The sequence below is a fragment of the Sinocyclocheilus grahami genome, unplaced genomic scaffold (genome assembly GCF_001515645.1).
Source record: "Sinocyclocheilus grahami isolate Dianchi unplaced genomic scaffold, SAMN03320097.WGS_v1.1 scaffold475.1, whole genome shotgun sequence".
NCBI lineage: Eukaryota > Metazoa > Chordata > Actinopteri > Cypriniformes > Cyprinidae > Sinocyclocheilus > Sinocyclocheilus grahami.
In genome coordinates this window covers 336,408-351,726 of record NW_015505654.1, presented here as the reverse complement: position 1 = coordinate 351,726, position 15,319 = coordinate 336,408, and the positions used below count along the sequence as shown (strand labels likewise).

Here is a 15,319-nt window from a genome sequence, read left to right as displayed (position 1 = left end):
ATTTGTGTTTGCTTGTAAGAATACATTTTGCTAGTTGCAGACTGCCCACAGAAATCCATAAAGCTCCACAGATTTGCTTTAGAAAGACATATATTCACATTAATTCACAAAGACATATATATCTTCCCCTTTGCATATTCATTTTAGGGCTGTCAATCGATTAAAATTTTTTATCTAATTAATCACACCCTTTTTCTGTGATTTAATCGCACATTTCATGAAATTAAGCATAGACCTTTTATCTTGTTTCAAATGTTTATTTTGTCATCATTTGCTATATCCAGCCAAGTAAACCAAAAGATTGAAGGGTGATTCTCAAAAATCTATATTTTCTGCAAGCTTTTTTCAAGATAAATTTAGATGTCTTTCCAAAAAAAACTCCAAAAGGACACCAAAGAACCAAATGATGTAAGGAGCCCATATAAGCACATATGAAAGAAAAAAAATCTGAATTGTATAGTATGTGTACAGTGCAACAGCAAAGAGCTTTTTTTACATTTTAGAGAACTTCAGCTGCGACACTGAACAGGACCTCATGGAGATGCCAAAAAACCCTAAACCAACCGCCTGCTGACTGCATTTATCTACTACAGTACACGGATCCATTCAGTATAAATAAACACAGCAAAATACACATGGCAAATCAAAACATTATCGTGCATGTGTGTGGAAACAACGTGAATGTACAGAAATGTCTGTGCTTGTGCTTAAATACAATGTGAGATCAGTGTGTCAAGAGCACTCATACATGCATTATTATAACGGACTCACTCGTGCTTACTGTACGACTCCTGTACACCACCGTAATCGTCTTTAACTTGATTGCAGTCTTCATCTATCAAAATTTTACTAGCGAGACTGGTTATCCAGTCGAGAAAACGTAGTTTGCGTCTCATCTGGCCATACAGCGGTGGGATGTGTTGACAACCCGTTCAGTCTGTACTTCACACAGCGTGATGTGTGAGGGTTCGCGCTCTTCAGAGACAATCACAGAATATGACAGAGCTCGTGTTTTAAAGCGAAACGCACTGGAATGAATAATTAACTGAAAACGCATCGCGAGTCTCTGTTCTCTCTGTAATCTCTGATGTAATCAGCCTGGTTTTTCTTTATATTAGTGCTGTTTTGGATGGATTGTTTGAATGCATTCGCTTACTGGATCATTGGCCTGAAAACTTTCCCGGAGTTTAGCTGATTAAAATTATCTGATCGCAAGCAGAGAAGCAAAATTGGGTTAAAGGGTTAGAATAGAAATTGTGCTTCAGTAATTTTGCGTTAATTGCGTTAAATTATTTTAACGCGTTAAGGATTGTAAAATTAACGCGTTAACGTTGACAGCCCTAGTTCATTTGTTATTCAGTATTTGATAATGCTTTTGGCTATAAGTGTATATTACTCTGTGTATATTACATTTTGTTATTTTTGAACCAGAAACTAGTGGCACCAAAAGTACGTGGAAAAATAATGAGTGTTTTCCAAAGAAAAATGTCTTCCGCAACAATGTCAATGTTTCCACTGACTCCCATCCCAAACTCATACCATTGGTTACATTTTCCCAAATATCAGCATCAGACTGGATTCGCAAGCCCTTCATTTCTCAACCAACAAAAGTTGTTGTCAGTGTTAGAACAAAAGTTCACATTTTAGAATTTTTTTATTTAATCTTCAATAGCATGTTACACTGTCCATTTGGCATTAACATCAATGTTTAACTATGTACATTACTGTTTAAAGGTTTGGGGTACGTAGGATATTTTAATGAGACTTCTTATGCTCACGAAGGCTGCATCTATTTGATAAAAATACAGTAATATTTTGAAGTATTACGACAATTTAAAATAACTGTTTTGGATTTGAATGTTTAAAATGTAGTTGATTCCTTTGATGTCAAAGCTGAATTTTCAACTGCCATAACTCCAGTCTTCAGTGTCACATGATCCTTCAGAGATAATTCTAATATGCTGATTTGGTGCCCATGAAACATTTCTTATTATTATTAATGTTGAAAGCAGGTGTGCTGCTTAATGTTTTTGTGGAACCTGCAATACATTTTTTCAGGATTCTTAGATGAATAGAAAGTTCAAAAGAACAAATTTATTTGAAATAGAAATCCTTTATAACATTATAAATGTATTTATTATCAAGTTTTCAATGTAATGCATTCTTGTTGAATAGAAGTATTAATTTATTTCGAAAAAAGAGAAAATCTTACTGACCCCAAAGGTTTGAACGGTAGTGTATATGTTACTGTTTATTGTTATATTGGTGCATATAAATGACAATTTTTAAATATCAGTATTCTTGTGAAAGCTGTGTGGAAAACGAGCCTTAATTATTTTTAGCTAGATTTTTAACGTGTTTTTTTCTTTATGGTTTTGTTTGATGTCACTATATAAGTGTTAAATGGTGTTTATTATGGAGTGTTTGGTGGAAAGTCTTGGGTGTTTGTTCAGAGTTTGCGGTGTTTGTCGGGGCAATGTGAGCTGCGAGCAGTGTCTGAATCCACTCAGGCTGGATGAAAGAGCTCAGTCACAGTACACAGGCTGTCTATTCTCTCATTAGGGATGAGGGGGCCAGGAACGCATAGAAATGCATGTTAATACTGTGTGTGTGTGCGCGCATGCGTGTGTGTGTGTGTGTGTGCATGTGTGTGTGTGTAAACTCCATATCAGTATGAGCAAGGGAAGTGCAGGTGGGTCTCTCTATCCCTTTCTATCTCTCTTTTCTCTTCTCCCCTGAAGTGATGAAAGCTTGTTTTATACAAAGACCCCCTTTCAGCTGCCAGACAGCAGCTTCACAGAGAGCACTTATCCTCAATTTCTTTTCCCCTTTGTTTTTCTGTCTGTCTCTCACCCGCTCTCCTCTATTCTCAACCCATCGAATCAGAGGTGTCCTGGCAGGTGAGGATGTCACACTCAGGAAGAGCAGCATTGTGCAGAAAAAGAGCTTATATTGTGAGCAGAGACCTGCAGACTTCTGAATGTAGAGGCAGATAATTAATTCAGCTCATTAATGTTTTTTTCCCTTTTATGTTCACCTCTAAAAGCATTACTGTGATCCTGAAGAGAAGAACAGATGTGTGTGAAAGGCAGATTGATAAAAGGACTCACCAATTAGACAGCTTATTTAGAGCACAGAACATGTGAAGCTAAAGATGCTTAACACACTACACGCAGACATACATGGTTGCTATATTTTGGGGGCCAGGGCCAGACAGGTTTTAATTTCTTACTCACACTCTGAAACTGTAAGCGAATAAAGCACAGACACATCACAGCGATGTTGTTAAATATAACAGACGTACTTAACAGTCATTGGTTTTGTGTGTGTGTGTGTGTGTGTGTGTGTGTGTGTGTGTGTGTGTGTGAGAGAGAGAGAGAGAATGGTCTCTGCTATAGCAGATCACACTCTGGCATACAGGAAGCATGTTACATCTGGTAGTGATGGAGAGGAAGTGAGAAAGTGAACATTCACCTACATCTGTTTGTCATGTGACTTAACACCAAACACAAACATCAAATAAGGTTTTGCATGAATTGCCCCTAAGAATTAGATAGTGAGCATTTAATGTCTGTAATCTGTAAAGACTGTGTTTTGTACTGTAGAGCAAAATAAATATAGCTATAAATGCCACATTTATAGTAACACAACTGTGAGTTGTCACTTGATATTGTTATCTAAAGGGGTCCTATTATGCTTTTTCACTTTTTCAACTTTAGTTAGTCTGTAATGTTGCTGTTTGGGCATAAAAAAGATCTGCAAAGTTACAAAGTTCAAAGTCCACTTCAAAAGGAGATATTTTGTTTAACAGAAATCACTTTTCAAAAACTACAATGAACGACTCGTTTGGACTACAGTGCATATTTTCCGGGATTTGTGATATCACAAATACCGACGAATGGGACGAGACCTGGTCGAGCTGCACTAGAGAAGGTAGCGAGTGTTATCACTATGTCGGAGACGCACTAGTTTTCCCAAGGCAGAAAAACTTAAAGTGGTTACAATCATCCAGGTTTAAATCGTGCTCAAATTGATTTGATTTTGACGCAATATTTACACTGAAGCTCGCAGACTGGTATGGTAAGGGGCGTGACATTTCCCGACCAGGCGCCGAGTGCTGCCAATCACAACACACACTGGCCCAGCTAACCAATCACAGCACATTTCGTATTTCAGTAGGCGGGCCTTCATTTGATACAGGAACTATTCGAGCCGTTCATGCCAGACTGGGGAGAGAGGTGTTGTAATAATGTAAAATATGTGAAAAATAATGTGTTTTTTGAACAACCTTGTATGAGAGCCTGTTCTAGTACACCCCCAAAACAAAATTAAGACTTTGTAAAAGAGCATAATAGGACCCCTTTAAAGAAAGAGGTTGAGTAATATAACAAGCCCTATGAATATTTTTACTATTTTTCATGTTTTAGAATAATAGTGATGTCAAAAAATAGAAATTAATAGGAATGAGTAGTGAGCAAAACATTTTTAATAATAAAGATCTCAAGATTAATTTCAAGATCACTACAAACAAATTCAGTCAAGTGTGCTCTAAACTTTTGACTGATGATGTACACTACTTTTCAAAAGTTTGGGGTCAGTAAGATTTTGCTCTCATGCTTACCAAGGCTGCATTTGTTTGATCAAAAATATTTTAAATTTTTTTCCCACTGTATTACTGTTTGTAATTTAAAAGGACTGTTTTCTATTTTGATATGTTTAAGATATTTTTACCATTTATTCCTGTGATAGCAAAGCTGAATTTTCAGCAGCCATTACTTGAGTCTTCATTCTTCAGAAATCATTTTAATATGCTATTTGGTGCAACAACATTGATTGTTGTCAATATTGAAAACAATTGTAATGCGTAATATTTTTGTGGAATCCCTGATACATTTTTAAGAATTCTTTGAATATAGATTTCAAAAGAACAATTTGAAATGGAAAACTTTTGTAACATTATACATTTCTTTGCTGTCACTTTTGATCATTTTAATCCATTCTTGTTGAATCAAATGATCAATTTCTTAAATTCCATTCTCGTACTTGCCCTGCTTTGTGTACAAAATTTGGAGTACAAAAACTTTGTGTACAAATTTTTCAAGGCATAATTTGTTGTTGTTTTTCTTCCTTTTTGTCCCTTTTTGCTCCATATAGGGGACACTCCACAAAGGATGAGATCTGCTCAGTATCCAACCCCTGCGGAATTGGATGCTTATGCTAAAAAGGTTGCCAACAATCCACTCACCATCAAGATCTTCCCCAACAGCGTCAAAGTCCCTCAGTGGAACCACGTTCGCCGCACAGTCAACGGACTTGACACCACTGGCCCCCGATATAGTCCCTACCCCTCCTCTCAGCCCACTGCCAAAACCGGTCTCCTTGCCATCGTTAAAGTGCCCCTAGCCAAGGGTGTCATCAAGGACTTCAACGGCACACGGGCACGTCTGCACCCAGAGGTGATTATGAATGCTGCCGGCACCCCTTATGCAGCCACCTCGGCCAGCACTTTAAACCTGCACCACCCATCACAGGGACCTCCTAGAGTGTCCCAGAATCCGCAGGGGCTTCCTCCACACCCTCAGAATCTCCAAACTTTGCAACAGCCTGGGCCTCCACACCAAGGACTTGGACACCGACCTTCCTCCTCCATGCCACAGCAGCCCCAGGGCCTTCCGAGGCCCCAGACTCTGTCCCACACGCCTTCTTTAGGCCACCCTGGTGCCCACCAACCTTCAGCAATCCTGCTTCCTCAGCAGCACCTACAGAACCCCCCTGCAAGCCTGCAGGTGGGTCCTCGGAAGTTACCGGTTGCAGATGCCCCTCCTAATGTGACCGTTTCTACCTCAACCATTCCATTGTCCATGGCCGGAGGGCTCCACCAGGGACGTCAGGCAGACTTAAACAGCATAGTGCACCAGATAAGCCAGTTCTGCCAGGCTAGGGCTCAGGGAGCCAGTGCCACGTCAATGTGTGAAGGGCAGATCGCCAACCCCAGTCCCATTAGCCGAAATCTACTCATCAACGCCAGTTCTCGAGTCTCGGTGCATGCGGGAAACCCTAATGCACTTGCTCCCGGCCTCATGCATCCATCGTGTGCTATTGGACCTCCTGATAAAGTGACTGCTTCTGCGCCAGTGAGTGCGATGCCTCCACATAACATGGCCACAATGAACCATGTGTATCACAGCGATATAAAACAACAGCACCTACAGCATCAAAGCCATCAACCACAGCGAAATCCCCAACAGCCGCAGATGAGGTCTTGGACTCAGCATCAGCTTGCTCACCTGCAACACATCTCGGAAGGGGGCAGACACCCCTGCCAACCCCCGAATCTTGACCCTGGCCTCCCTTGCATTACCTATCCACCAGAAATGGGCATGGGGCAGCCTTATGCCATGAAACCCTCCAGCCCCTCACCGCCACTTGCTAACAACAGCATCAATGCAATGCCCCCAGGTGCGGTGACACACTACACCAACGGGCAGTACTACCACCAGCCGCCGGTGTGGGGTAGTTTTCTTCCCACGCCGAACAGCGACAGTTCCGGCTCACAGGACCTCCCGGTGCCCTTCCATGGCACTGGCACAGGCAATACCAACCCCACCCCAGCGATGGACTGTGCCCCCACGGGAGGAGCGGCCCATTACCGATTAGTAGGAGGTGCCTTAATAGGGCAGCCTAATCTGATGCAAACGGCAGATTGCATGGGAGGGGACTTCCAGACGCCCTGCTTCCGAGATCAGAATCTCATCCTGATGGGGAAAATGCACAGGCCACCCCCTATGGGCCGGGTAGTGGTCCCCCACTCCGAGACGCAAAGCCAGCACCCAGGGTACAGATAAGCTTCAGCCCACAAGCCTCAGACACAGTCTCTCCTCAGTGAAGTCAGCCACACACGTGTGTCCTCGACACCTCCTGTTAGTCTTAATGAAATTACATTACGAGAGGAACTAAATGAGCTCAAAACCTCATGGATGATTGTTGATGAAAACAAAGAAAAAACAACAATACAAATATGTCTAAGGAAGAGCAAAGTTTTGTGTTATTAATCTTGCAAGTGATCAATTTTTTTCTTTAACAAGTGCTTTTTTTAAGGCACTAAAGGGAATTTAGTTTTGTTTAGTTTTTTCTTCCAATTCTGTCATGTCTCCTCTCTAGGTGCCCAGATCTCAAGTGCTCCTGGGTTATTTATGAACGTCTTTCTTGTGTTAGTGCTTACTTTATTAAAGGTGTCTTGTGAAATAGATCACTTCTAAACTGAGGGCACCAGGCCTTCTGTTCATTGGACAACCGACATGATTTCATTTGAGAGATCTTTGTTTTGAGCCCGTCTTATAACATCAAAATGGCTGACAGACTCCGAGCACTTCTCTCTTCAGCATGACACCATTCTTCGTCCTTTCTATCTTTCTTCAGTGTCTGAGCTATGCGGGAATATGCCAGTCACTGGTCCCTTCAGACTGTTCCTAGGTGAAAGCTCTTGTCATGTGTTCCTGTAACACAGGGCACCTGTTTTTTTAAATGTTTAGAAATCAAATGGATTTGTTATGGGCTTTATGGATTTATGTGTGAAATTCGAACTGCTTTAGGCTTGTGAAAGGTTGAAACATCAACTTGTTTTGCTAGATGCTTTGTGAGCAGCAGGAAACTTAAATGACAGGAACCGCATACATATATAAAACCTCTTTTACAGTCTTTCAGTGATGCAACAAATCAGGTGTCATTTTGCATTCTGAGTCACTAATGTGAGTGAAGTTTTGTATAATGATTGTGAAAGATTCTGTCTTTTCTCTTTAACGCTGGTAAGGCCAAAGGAGAAAAGCTACAAATGTTTTAATGTTAAAGCTGTGCCATTTTTGTTTTACCTGATCATTATACTCCCTTCATTTCTTAACATATGAGAAACTACTACTTGAATTGTATAGATGAGTTGTGCAGTTTCAGGTGGGTCATATGTGGTATAGCTGTAAGTGGGTTTGCGGGACTAAACATACTACTGAAGGTGGTGTCTGTAGGCTTGTTGCTAATATTATGATGTAGAAACTATGTACCAAATCAAGGGTTTATGATCCTGCGTTTTCTAGTTCATCCTTTATAATAATGTAAAGTAGTTGCTACTGATTCTTTTGTGAAGTGTGCTTGAATTGACCAAATTGATCACTTGCAAGATCATTTGTGGTTAAATTGAAGACTTTTTAAAAGAAAAAAAGTCAAAAAGGTGAAACAGCAGGTGAATTGCTTATTTTATTGTACACTGGCTTATCTACTGTACTGCTGTAACTTTAAAGAAGTGTAATAACTGTATGAATGTGGCTGCATATGGATATGGGTTCACAGATTTATTTGGTGTGCATGTGATGAGCGTAGGTGTGTATGGGCATGTGTGTGATGGTGGATGGGGTGTGTGTGTGTGTGTGTGTTTGTGAGCTGGTGGGTCGGTTTGTCTTGACTCACGGTTGGTTTGCCTCCCCTCAACAGCCCTCATGAAGCCTTAAGTATTTGGTCCTTGGACTTTCCTTTGACAAACAAGCATGATTATAATAAAGGTCTAATGAATTCTGATTTTGAAAAAAAAATAGACTATAAAGGAACAGCATTTTTCCTTGTTTATTTTTATTATCTTGAGCTTTTGTTGAATAGAAAAGCAGTTCTTTAGAATTACTTTATAATGTAAATGAAGAAATAAAGAATATTTTATCGTCATTGTTTTATAGCTGTGTGTAGTTCTGGGCTGTAACAAAATCTTTTTATTCCATGTTTCAAAGCTTCAGTTTTGCAATTTGTGCTATTTATAATTCTGAACTAGATTTTTTTCCTCATTATTTAAATGTTTTATTTTTTTTTTTCATTTTGCAATTGCTGTGAAATGGAGGAAGCTTCTAGAAACCTTTCTGGTATCTGTCACTCTGTGGATGTCAGTTGAATGCGTGGGAAGAGTCTGAAGAGCCTGAAAGTTGTGCTACTTTTTTTTTTTTTTGTAATATTGTAATAATAAAATAAAATTCTAATTTATGCTTTCATGTATGACTCCGTTTCAGTTGATTGCTCAAAACCTGCTAGATCTTCAACCTTGAACTGGTCAACCTGTGTATACTCTCATATGGTATTCAAGGACTTTTTTGACAGTGATCTTGTTTTAAGAAACTGTTTCCTTAAGCAGTGTCTGCTCATCCGGGTTTTAAACATGATGCTTTGACTGCTGGTAGCTATATATTGCAGGAAATACCAGACCATCCCAAACTAAAAACATCAAAGCAAACAGTCAAATATAAATGAGCTGACATTGATGTCTAAAGTGGGAAAAATATTTAATGGTCACAAAATCACACTGGTGATGAAAGAATGTATCTTATTGGTGGTTCTAGTAGTGATTATTCAGCAGAGCCGTTTACTCTTGCAGGTTCAAATTGAGGTAAAGCAAACCAACTTAACATTTGCTGCTGACACATCTAAATCACTGAACAGATTCTGAGGGATTGTCCTCGCAAATTGTGTATTGTAAGTCAGTTTTGGTAACAAGGTCTGATAATTATTTCACACAGCCACAGTACATAACTTAAAATGTAGCAGTCAGGATATCTGACTCTGGCCATGGATTTAAACATCCAGAATACACAATTCTGCTTTACAGTTTTGCGTAGTCCATTGAATTTTATTCAGAATTGATTTGTATGTCACTCTTCACAATATAAATCGTTCACAACAACTTTACAAAGCTTATACATTGATTAAAAGTTACTATATTGAGTAAAACAACATTCAGTAGTTTCTAAGAATACAGTTACAGAATACAGTTCTTATTCAGGACTGGCAAGTCAACATTTAGAGGGAAAACAGCTTCCACTCCGAATGAGGCCCTGGCTGTCTCAGTTACGCATGATTGCAGCTAGTTTTATTCAACGGCTCTATTTATCAAAGGGAGACAGTGCAGGAAGTGACGCAGACCAGGCAGGTCACCGCATTTAAGCCGTCTGGTGCAGAAGTCAATTTTAGTTTAGTCATTCGCGATCTGGAGTCACAGCATTACAGCTCTGCAGTGAAGTAATAGTCGGAGGACATGACCCATCCATCACTGAACCTTAATGAACGGTGCGCTACTGGCCAGTAAAATAGGAAAAGAATGACATGAGTGGACACATTCAATTATAGTGGCAATAAGTATACTGGTGTTAGGCACAGTGGATTCATAGTGTCTGGACCTTATTTGCATCATCCTGTGATGCTTGTTAGATGTAGGTCTCTGTTGTGACACATCAGACACAAGCAACACCACGCGTAACCACAAGAGGGCGATACACAAACAGTTTTGCACGTTGCCCCTAAAATCAGTCCAAGATTAGCTTTCATGAATTACATTGGTATGCATTAAAAGTAAACTGAATATGCAAATATTTAACTTGATTGCAATTACTCATAACCACTGAGAACATAAATGTTCTGAAATAAAAGATGTCTATATCCAACATTCAAGCTTTGTACAGTTTTGGCTACAGAATGTGTCTGAGGGTCATTCTCATTGTGCAGTAGTTTGACATCATCGTTATATGTCTCAAATGTATTATGTCTTTAAATGTCAAAAAATAATAAAAAATAAATTAATAGGTAGCCTACTTGGGGTACTTTTGTGTTTGAGTTTAGTGTTAATGTAATGAATAAATGATTAAACACAATTTTTTATATTCATATTTTAAATATGGAAATCATATTAGTTTTGTTTTATCACAATTAAGTGAACATTGAGGTGAATATTACATACTGTTATTTTTTTATTATTATTATTTCATGTTTTAGTGGACACACAATTACCAACTATTCTTAATTTTCCAATCAAAATCTAATAGAAAAATTATTTCTCATCAAAATGACAGTTTGAGACTAATTTTGTTTTTGTGATATTGATTTGTGTTGAAAAAATCCTGTTTGCTAAAACTAAAAACATCAGTATGATATCAAAATTTCAAAGATGATTCAAATATTTCAAAATGAACAAAGTTGACATCCTAATTTTAGCTAGCTCTCAGTCCTTTACTGAGCAATGGCTGACTTCAGCTCTTTATTTCCATTCTGTTCTTTTTCCTGCCACAGCGTGAATAATCATATTTAATCTTTTTTTAAATTATATTTCATATTTTCACACACATGAAATTAGATATGTATATTATTTTATATAAATGCTTTCTTAAATTACAACGTGCATATTCATTTTTTTTTATTACAGTTAAAAAGATATGATGCATAACAGGAATGACTCTAGAAGTGCATATGTTTTTTAAACTCAGTCAAGTTTTAACCAGTCATCCTATATCATATATCCTACACCAGTTGGACTGAAAGGGAATTGTAAAATACATCGCAATAGATTACAGATTATAAAGGCATCATTATACGGAGCTAGAGGCCTCAGCTAGAGGACTCAGCTCCTGTACATCTCTGCGTTGTGGTCTCTGTGTCCAGCGTTTACTGAACGTTTGCAGGAGTCCACTCCGGCTGGGCTCTGTAACCAATACAAATGATATGATGTAAGATTAAAATAACACAAACATACACACACACACACACATTTGTTTAACATTGACTACCTCTCTGAAGTTTAGTTGGGGAAGGTACAGGCATGCATTTCCCAGGATCCTCGGTAACTACACCCAGGTTTCTGTTCCATTGGTTCCAGTTGACTTCCTCCACACTGAAAGAAAGAGGACCCATGCTTCAATTATTGCTCATGGTTTCACTTAAGTGTGTTTGACAGTAAACACAGATCAATACAGGGTAAGTGTGCATTATCATGCAAAAAAGCAAAAAAGACCCCTAACACTAGTTTGCTCTATTCGTTTTCTATTTTTTCAGTTTTCTTTTTATTTATTATATTATTTAAAAAAAAAACCTTGCTACGGATACTGTGTTAAGCTAACTGAGACTTGTCATATAGCACCCATATAATGTTTGTGTATGCATGCTAATATCCTCTTTTCAAAATGAATCATCCATTTTTAAATAGGAGACAAATGCAGACTTTAGATCTTGGGGTTTCGGGTGGCGAGAATAAAAGTTACGCCTTCTTTCTTTGCGTAAACATTTGGGTGGCGTTATGCAAATCTTCCCACATCGTGACGTAGATATGTGGGGGTGTGTTAGAACGAGCCATTCTAGGTAGGCGTGGCTGACTCTTAACTTTTATAAAGAATATCTCTTTGGATTTGAGACTTTAGTCTTTGCAACTTTACAGATCTTCTTTATGCACCAAGAGCTTGTAACACTCCAAAGAGAAAGGAAAAATTGAAATCGCATCATATGACCCCTTTAAAGGATTTACATTGTATGTTTATTGCAGAAATGGGTAGACAGCTTTAACTTTGCCTTTGATTTCACCTGTAGTTTCCAGATGCTGGTGCTCTCTACAGACATCTCCTCCACTCTTTGATTCATCAGAGCGATCAGCATGTTCAGCATCAAAATGTAAGTCATCACTATATACAAAATTAGCAGTACATAGAAGACCTCTATATACTTATACTGATCGGTGAACTCCAGATTTCCCATGCCAATCGTGAACTTGAACATCTCCAGAGTGGTGTAGTAGATGCTCTTGAATAAGGGCTTCGTACAGTTTTCATTTCCAGTAATAGGAGCGAATAAAGATCGTCCCATACTAGGGACTGTTTCATCAAGGAGCGTTACCACGGCTGTTGAATAAGAAACAAATCATTAAAACACAAACATTTGTGGAATTATTTGAGCAATAGAAAATTTTAAAGAACATCATTTATTTGAAATATGTCACTTTTGATCAACCTAATGCATCATTGCTGAATAAAGGTATTCATTTCTTTAAAAAAAAAAAATTTTTTAACTTGCTGACCCAAACTTTTGTGCAGTAGTGTAATTGGGAAATGTTTGTTGCTTTGTGATAAAAATGAAATTAATTGTAATAAAAGAGACGCTTGATTGTGCCATCCCAAAAAAGCACAAAATCACTTTTACTGACTTTTAAATGAACTGTTCCCTCCTGGTGGAATTACCTGCCCGATTCAATCCGAGCAGCTGAGTCCTTAGCCATCTTCAAGAATCAGCTAAAACACATCTCTTCCATCTTTATTTGACCCTCTAACTCTAGCACTCTCTATTCTAATTATATTCTTTAAAAAAAAAACTTGTTCCTTTTAGACTTGCACTCTATTCATTTGCTGCTTGTTTTATTTATATATATATATATATAAACTAACACTAGCTTTCTAATCTTTTTGTGTTCTATCTGTTTTCTTTTCATTTATTATACAATTAACAAAAGCAAAAAAGACCCCTAACACTAGCTTGCTCTATTCTTTTTCTATACTATCTGTTTTCTTTTCATTTATTATACAATTAACAAAAGCAAAAAAGACCCCTAACACTAGCTTGCTCTATTCTTTTTCTATACTATCTGTTTTCTTTTCATTTATTATACAATTAACAAAAGCAAAAAAGACCCCTAACACTAGCTTGCTCTATTCTTTTTCTATACTATCTGTTTTCTTTTCATTTATTATACAATTAACAAAAGCAAAAAAGACCCCTAACACTAGCTTGCTCTATTTGTTTTCTATTTTTTCTGTTTTCTTTCTATTTATTATATTATTTAAAAAAAAAACCTTGCTACGTACACTGCGTTAAGCTAACTGAGACTTGTCATATAGCACTTGCATATCATTACTCTTTTGTTGATTTTGATTGCTTCCATTGTCCTCATGTCCTCATGTCCTCAAGTGTCTGCTAAATGACTAAATATAAATGTAAAAGAGTCAAGGACATTCATGAATGTATGCAAATATACCTGCAGAGAACCCAATGAGGAAGACCATGTACACGACAAGGAATCGACGAATTTCTCCAAGAACCATCTGCCAATAATTTCTGTTTTCTTTCTAGTTATTATATTATTTAAAAAAAAAACCTTGCTACGTACACTGCGTTAAGCTAACTGAGACTTGTCATATAGCACTTGCATATCATTACTCTTTTGTTGATTTTGATTGCTTCCATTGTCCTCATGTCCTCATGTCCTCAAGTGTCTGCTAAATGACTAAATATAAATGTAAAAGAGTCAAGGACATTCATGAATGTATGCAAATATACCTGCAGAGAACCCAATGAGGAAGACCATGTACACGACAAGGAATCGACGAATTTCTCCAAGAACCATCTGCCAATAATTAAAGAGTGTGAGAGTGTGTCATACACACATGAAGTAAAAAGCCTGAACTGTAAAGACTAGTATACACTACAATGAGGCATTAAATGTGTTGCATAGTGCTACACAAACCATACTTTACTAATACTCTAATCTGAAGGCCAGAGCAAAGGATGATGGATAAGAAAGACAATTATCACTCACCTTTTGTATCATGACATTGTAGATTCCCATATTTTTGGACCCCCTGGAGAAGTAGAGTAGATTTACCCAGCTCAAGGCAAGACACAGAACTAGACAGGCCACATATTCATCCTGACCAAAGCAGTACAGCAGAGCACATGCCAGGAAGAGCACGGCCTGCAGAAAACTAATGCATCAAAAAACCTTATTAGGAGGAGTAAACAATGAACGTATACACCTAATGATTACTAATTCTGGAGTAAAAATGTGTTTGATTAGTGCAATTTAGCTGTGTGATGGAAATATAGAGTGATTTCAGAAATGTCCGAATTTTCAGAAATCAACCATGTGATAAGTTTAAACCCTAACTAGTAAAATTATTGGCAAAGAATGTAATTTCAAGCGATCTGTATTTGGAAATTATTAATACATAAGTAAAAAAAGAGAGTGCTAATTAATTATTAATATTTAGATAAATATTAGACCGTGAAAGCACTCACAAAAGCTGATCGGTGTATCCATCTATGATCAGGGACTGAAATCTTGGACGCTTTCTTAACATATCTATTAACTTAAAAGATAAGGGAATTCAGTAATTTCTGTAAAAAAGGGGGGAAATTATTTTGTATATGAAAGTTATATATGAATTTGTTTTTAAACCAACAGCATTAGATACATAGCCTACCCCTCTAAAAAAGAAGTAAAGTGCTCCAATGGTAGTTATGATGTGTCCTGTCAGAAGTTGGTAGCCTTTGCTATATTTTCTATAAGGATATGGAGGCTTTAGTGGCTGAAAGAAAAGAGTGGGGTTGAATTAAATAATAAAACATTCACAGTAAGCATGCACAAAGACACATTAAAGCATAGCTTTCAATCAGACACTGAACTGGAATAAGTTCAGTGTCTGGTTCATGTCTGTATGCATATTTTCCATATATATATATATATATACATATATATATATATATA

General features: G+C 37.7%; 2 protein-coding genes across 3 annotated transcripts in view; one reads left to right on the top strand and one right to left on the bottom strand.

Moving 5' to 3' along the window:
* Positions 1-8,977, top strand: part of LOC107553594 (protein FAM222B-like) — a 55,268-nt gene extending 46,291 nt beyond the window's left edge. For both annotated transcript variants that reach the window (XM_016235875.1, XM_016235874.1), the window contains exon 3: positions 5,155-8,977. In XM_016235875.1, coding sequence (XP_016091361.1) covers positions 5,155-6,845 — 1,691 coding nt within the window. In that variant the 3' untranslated portion in view covers positions 6,846-8,977. The remainder of the gene's footprint in view (positions 1-5,154) is intronic.
* A 2,280-nt stretch (positions 8,978-11,257) lies between these two features.
* Positions 11,258-15,319, bottom strand: part of LOC107553569 (transient receptor potential cation channel subfamily V member 1-like) — a 16,314-nt gene continuing 12,252 nt past the window's right edge. The window contains exons 9-16 of the mRNA XM_016235839.1: positions 15,036-15,140; positions 14,851-14,921; positions 14,372-14,537; positions 14,113-14,179; positions 13,811-13,897; positions 12,353-12,683; positions 11,583-11,707; positions 11,258-11,497 (exon numbers count right to left, since the gene is read on the bottom strand). Of these exons, the coding sequence (XP_016091325.1) occupies positions 11,385-11,497; positions 11,583-11,707; positions 12,353-12,683; positions 13,811-13,897; positions 14,113-14,179; positions 14,372-14,537; positions 14,851-14,921; positions 15,036-15,140 (1,065 nt within the window). The 3' untranslated portion in view covers positions 11,258-11,384. The remainder of the gene's footprint in view (positions 11,498-11,582; positions 11,708-12,352; positions 12,684-13,810; positions 13,898-14,112; positions 14,180-14,371; positions 14,538-14,850; positions 14,922-15,035; positions 15,141-15,319) is intronic.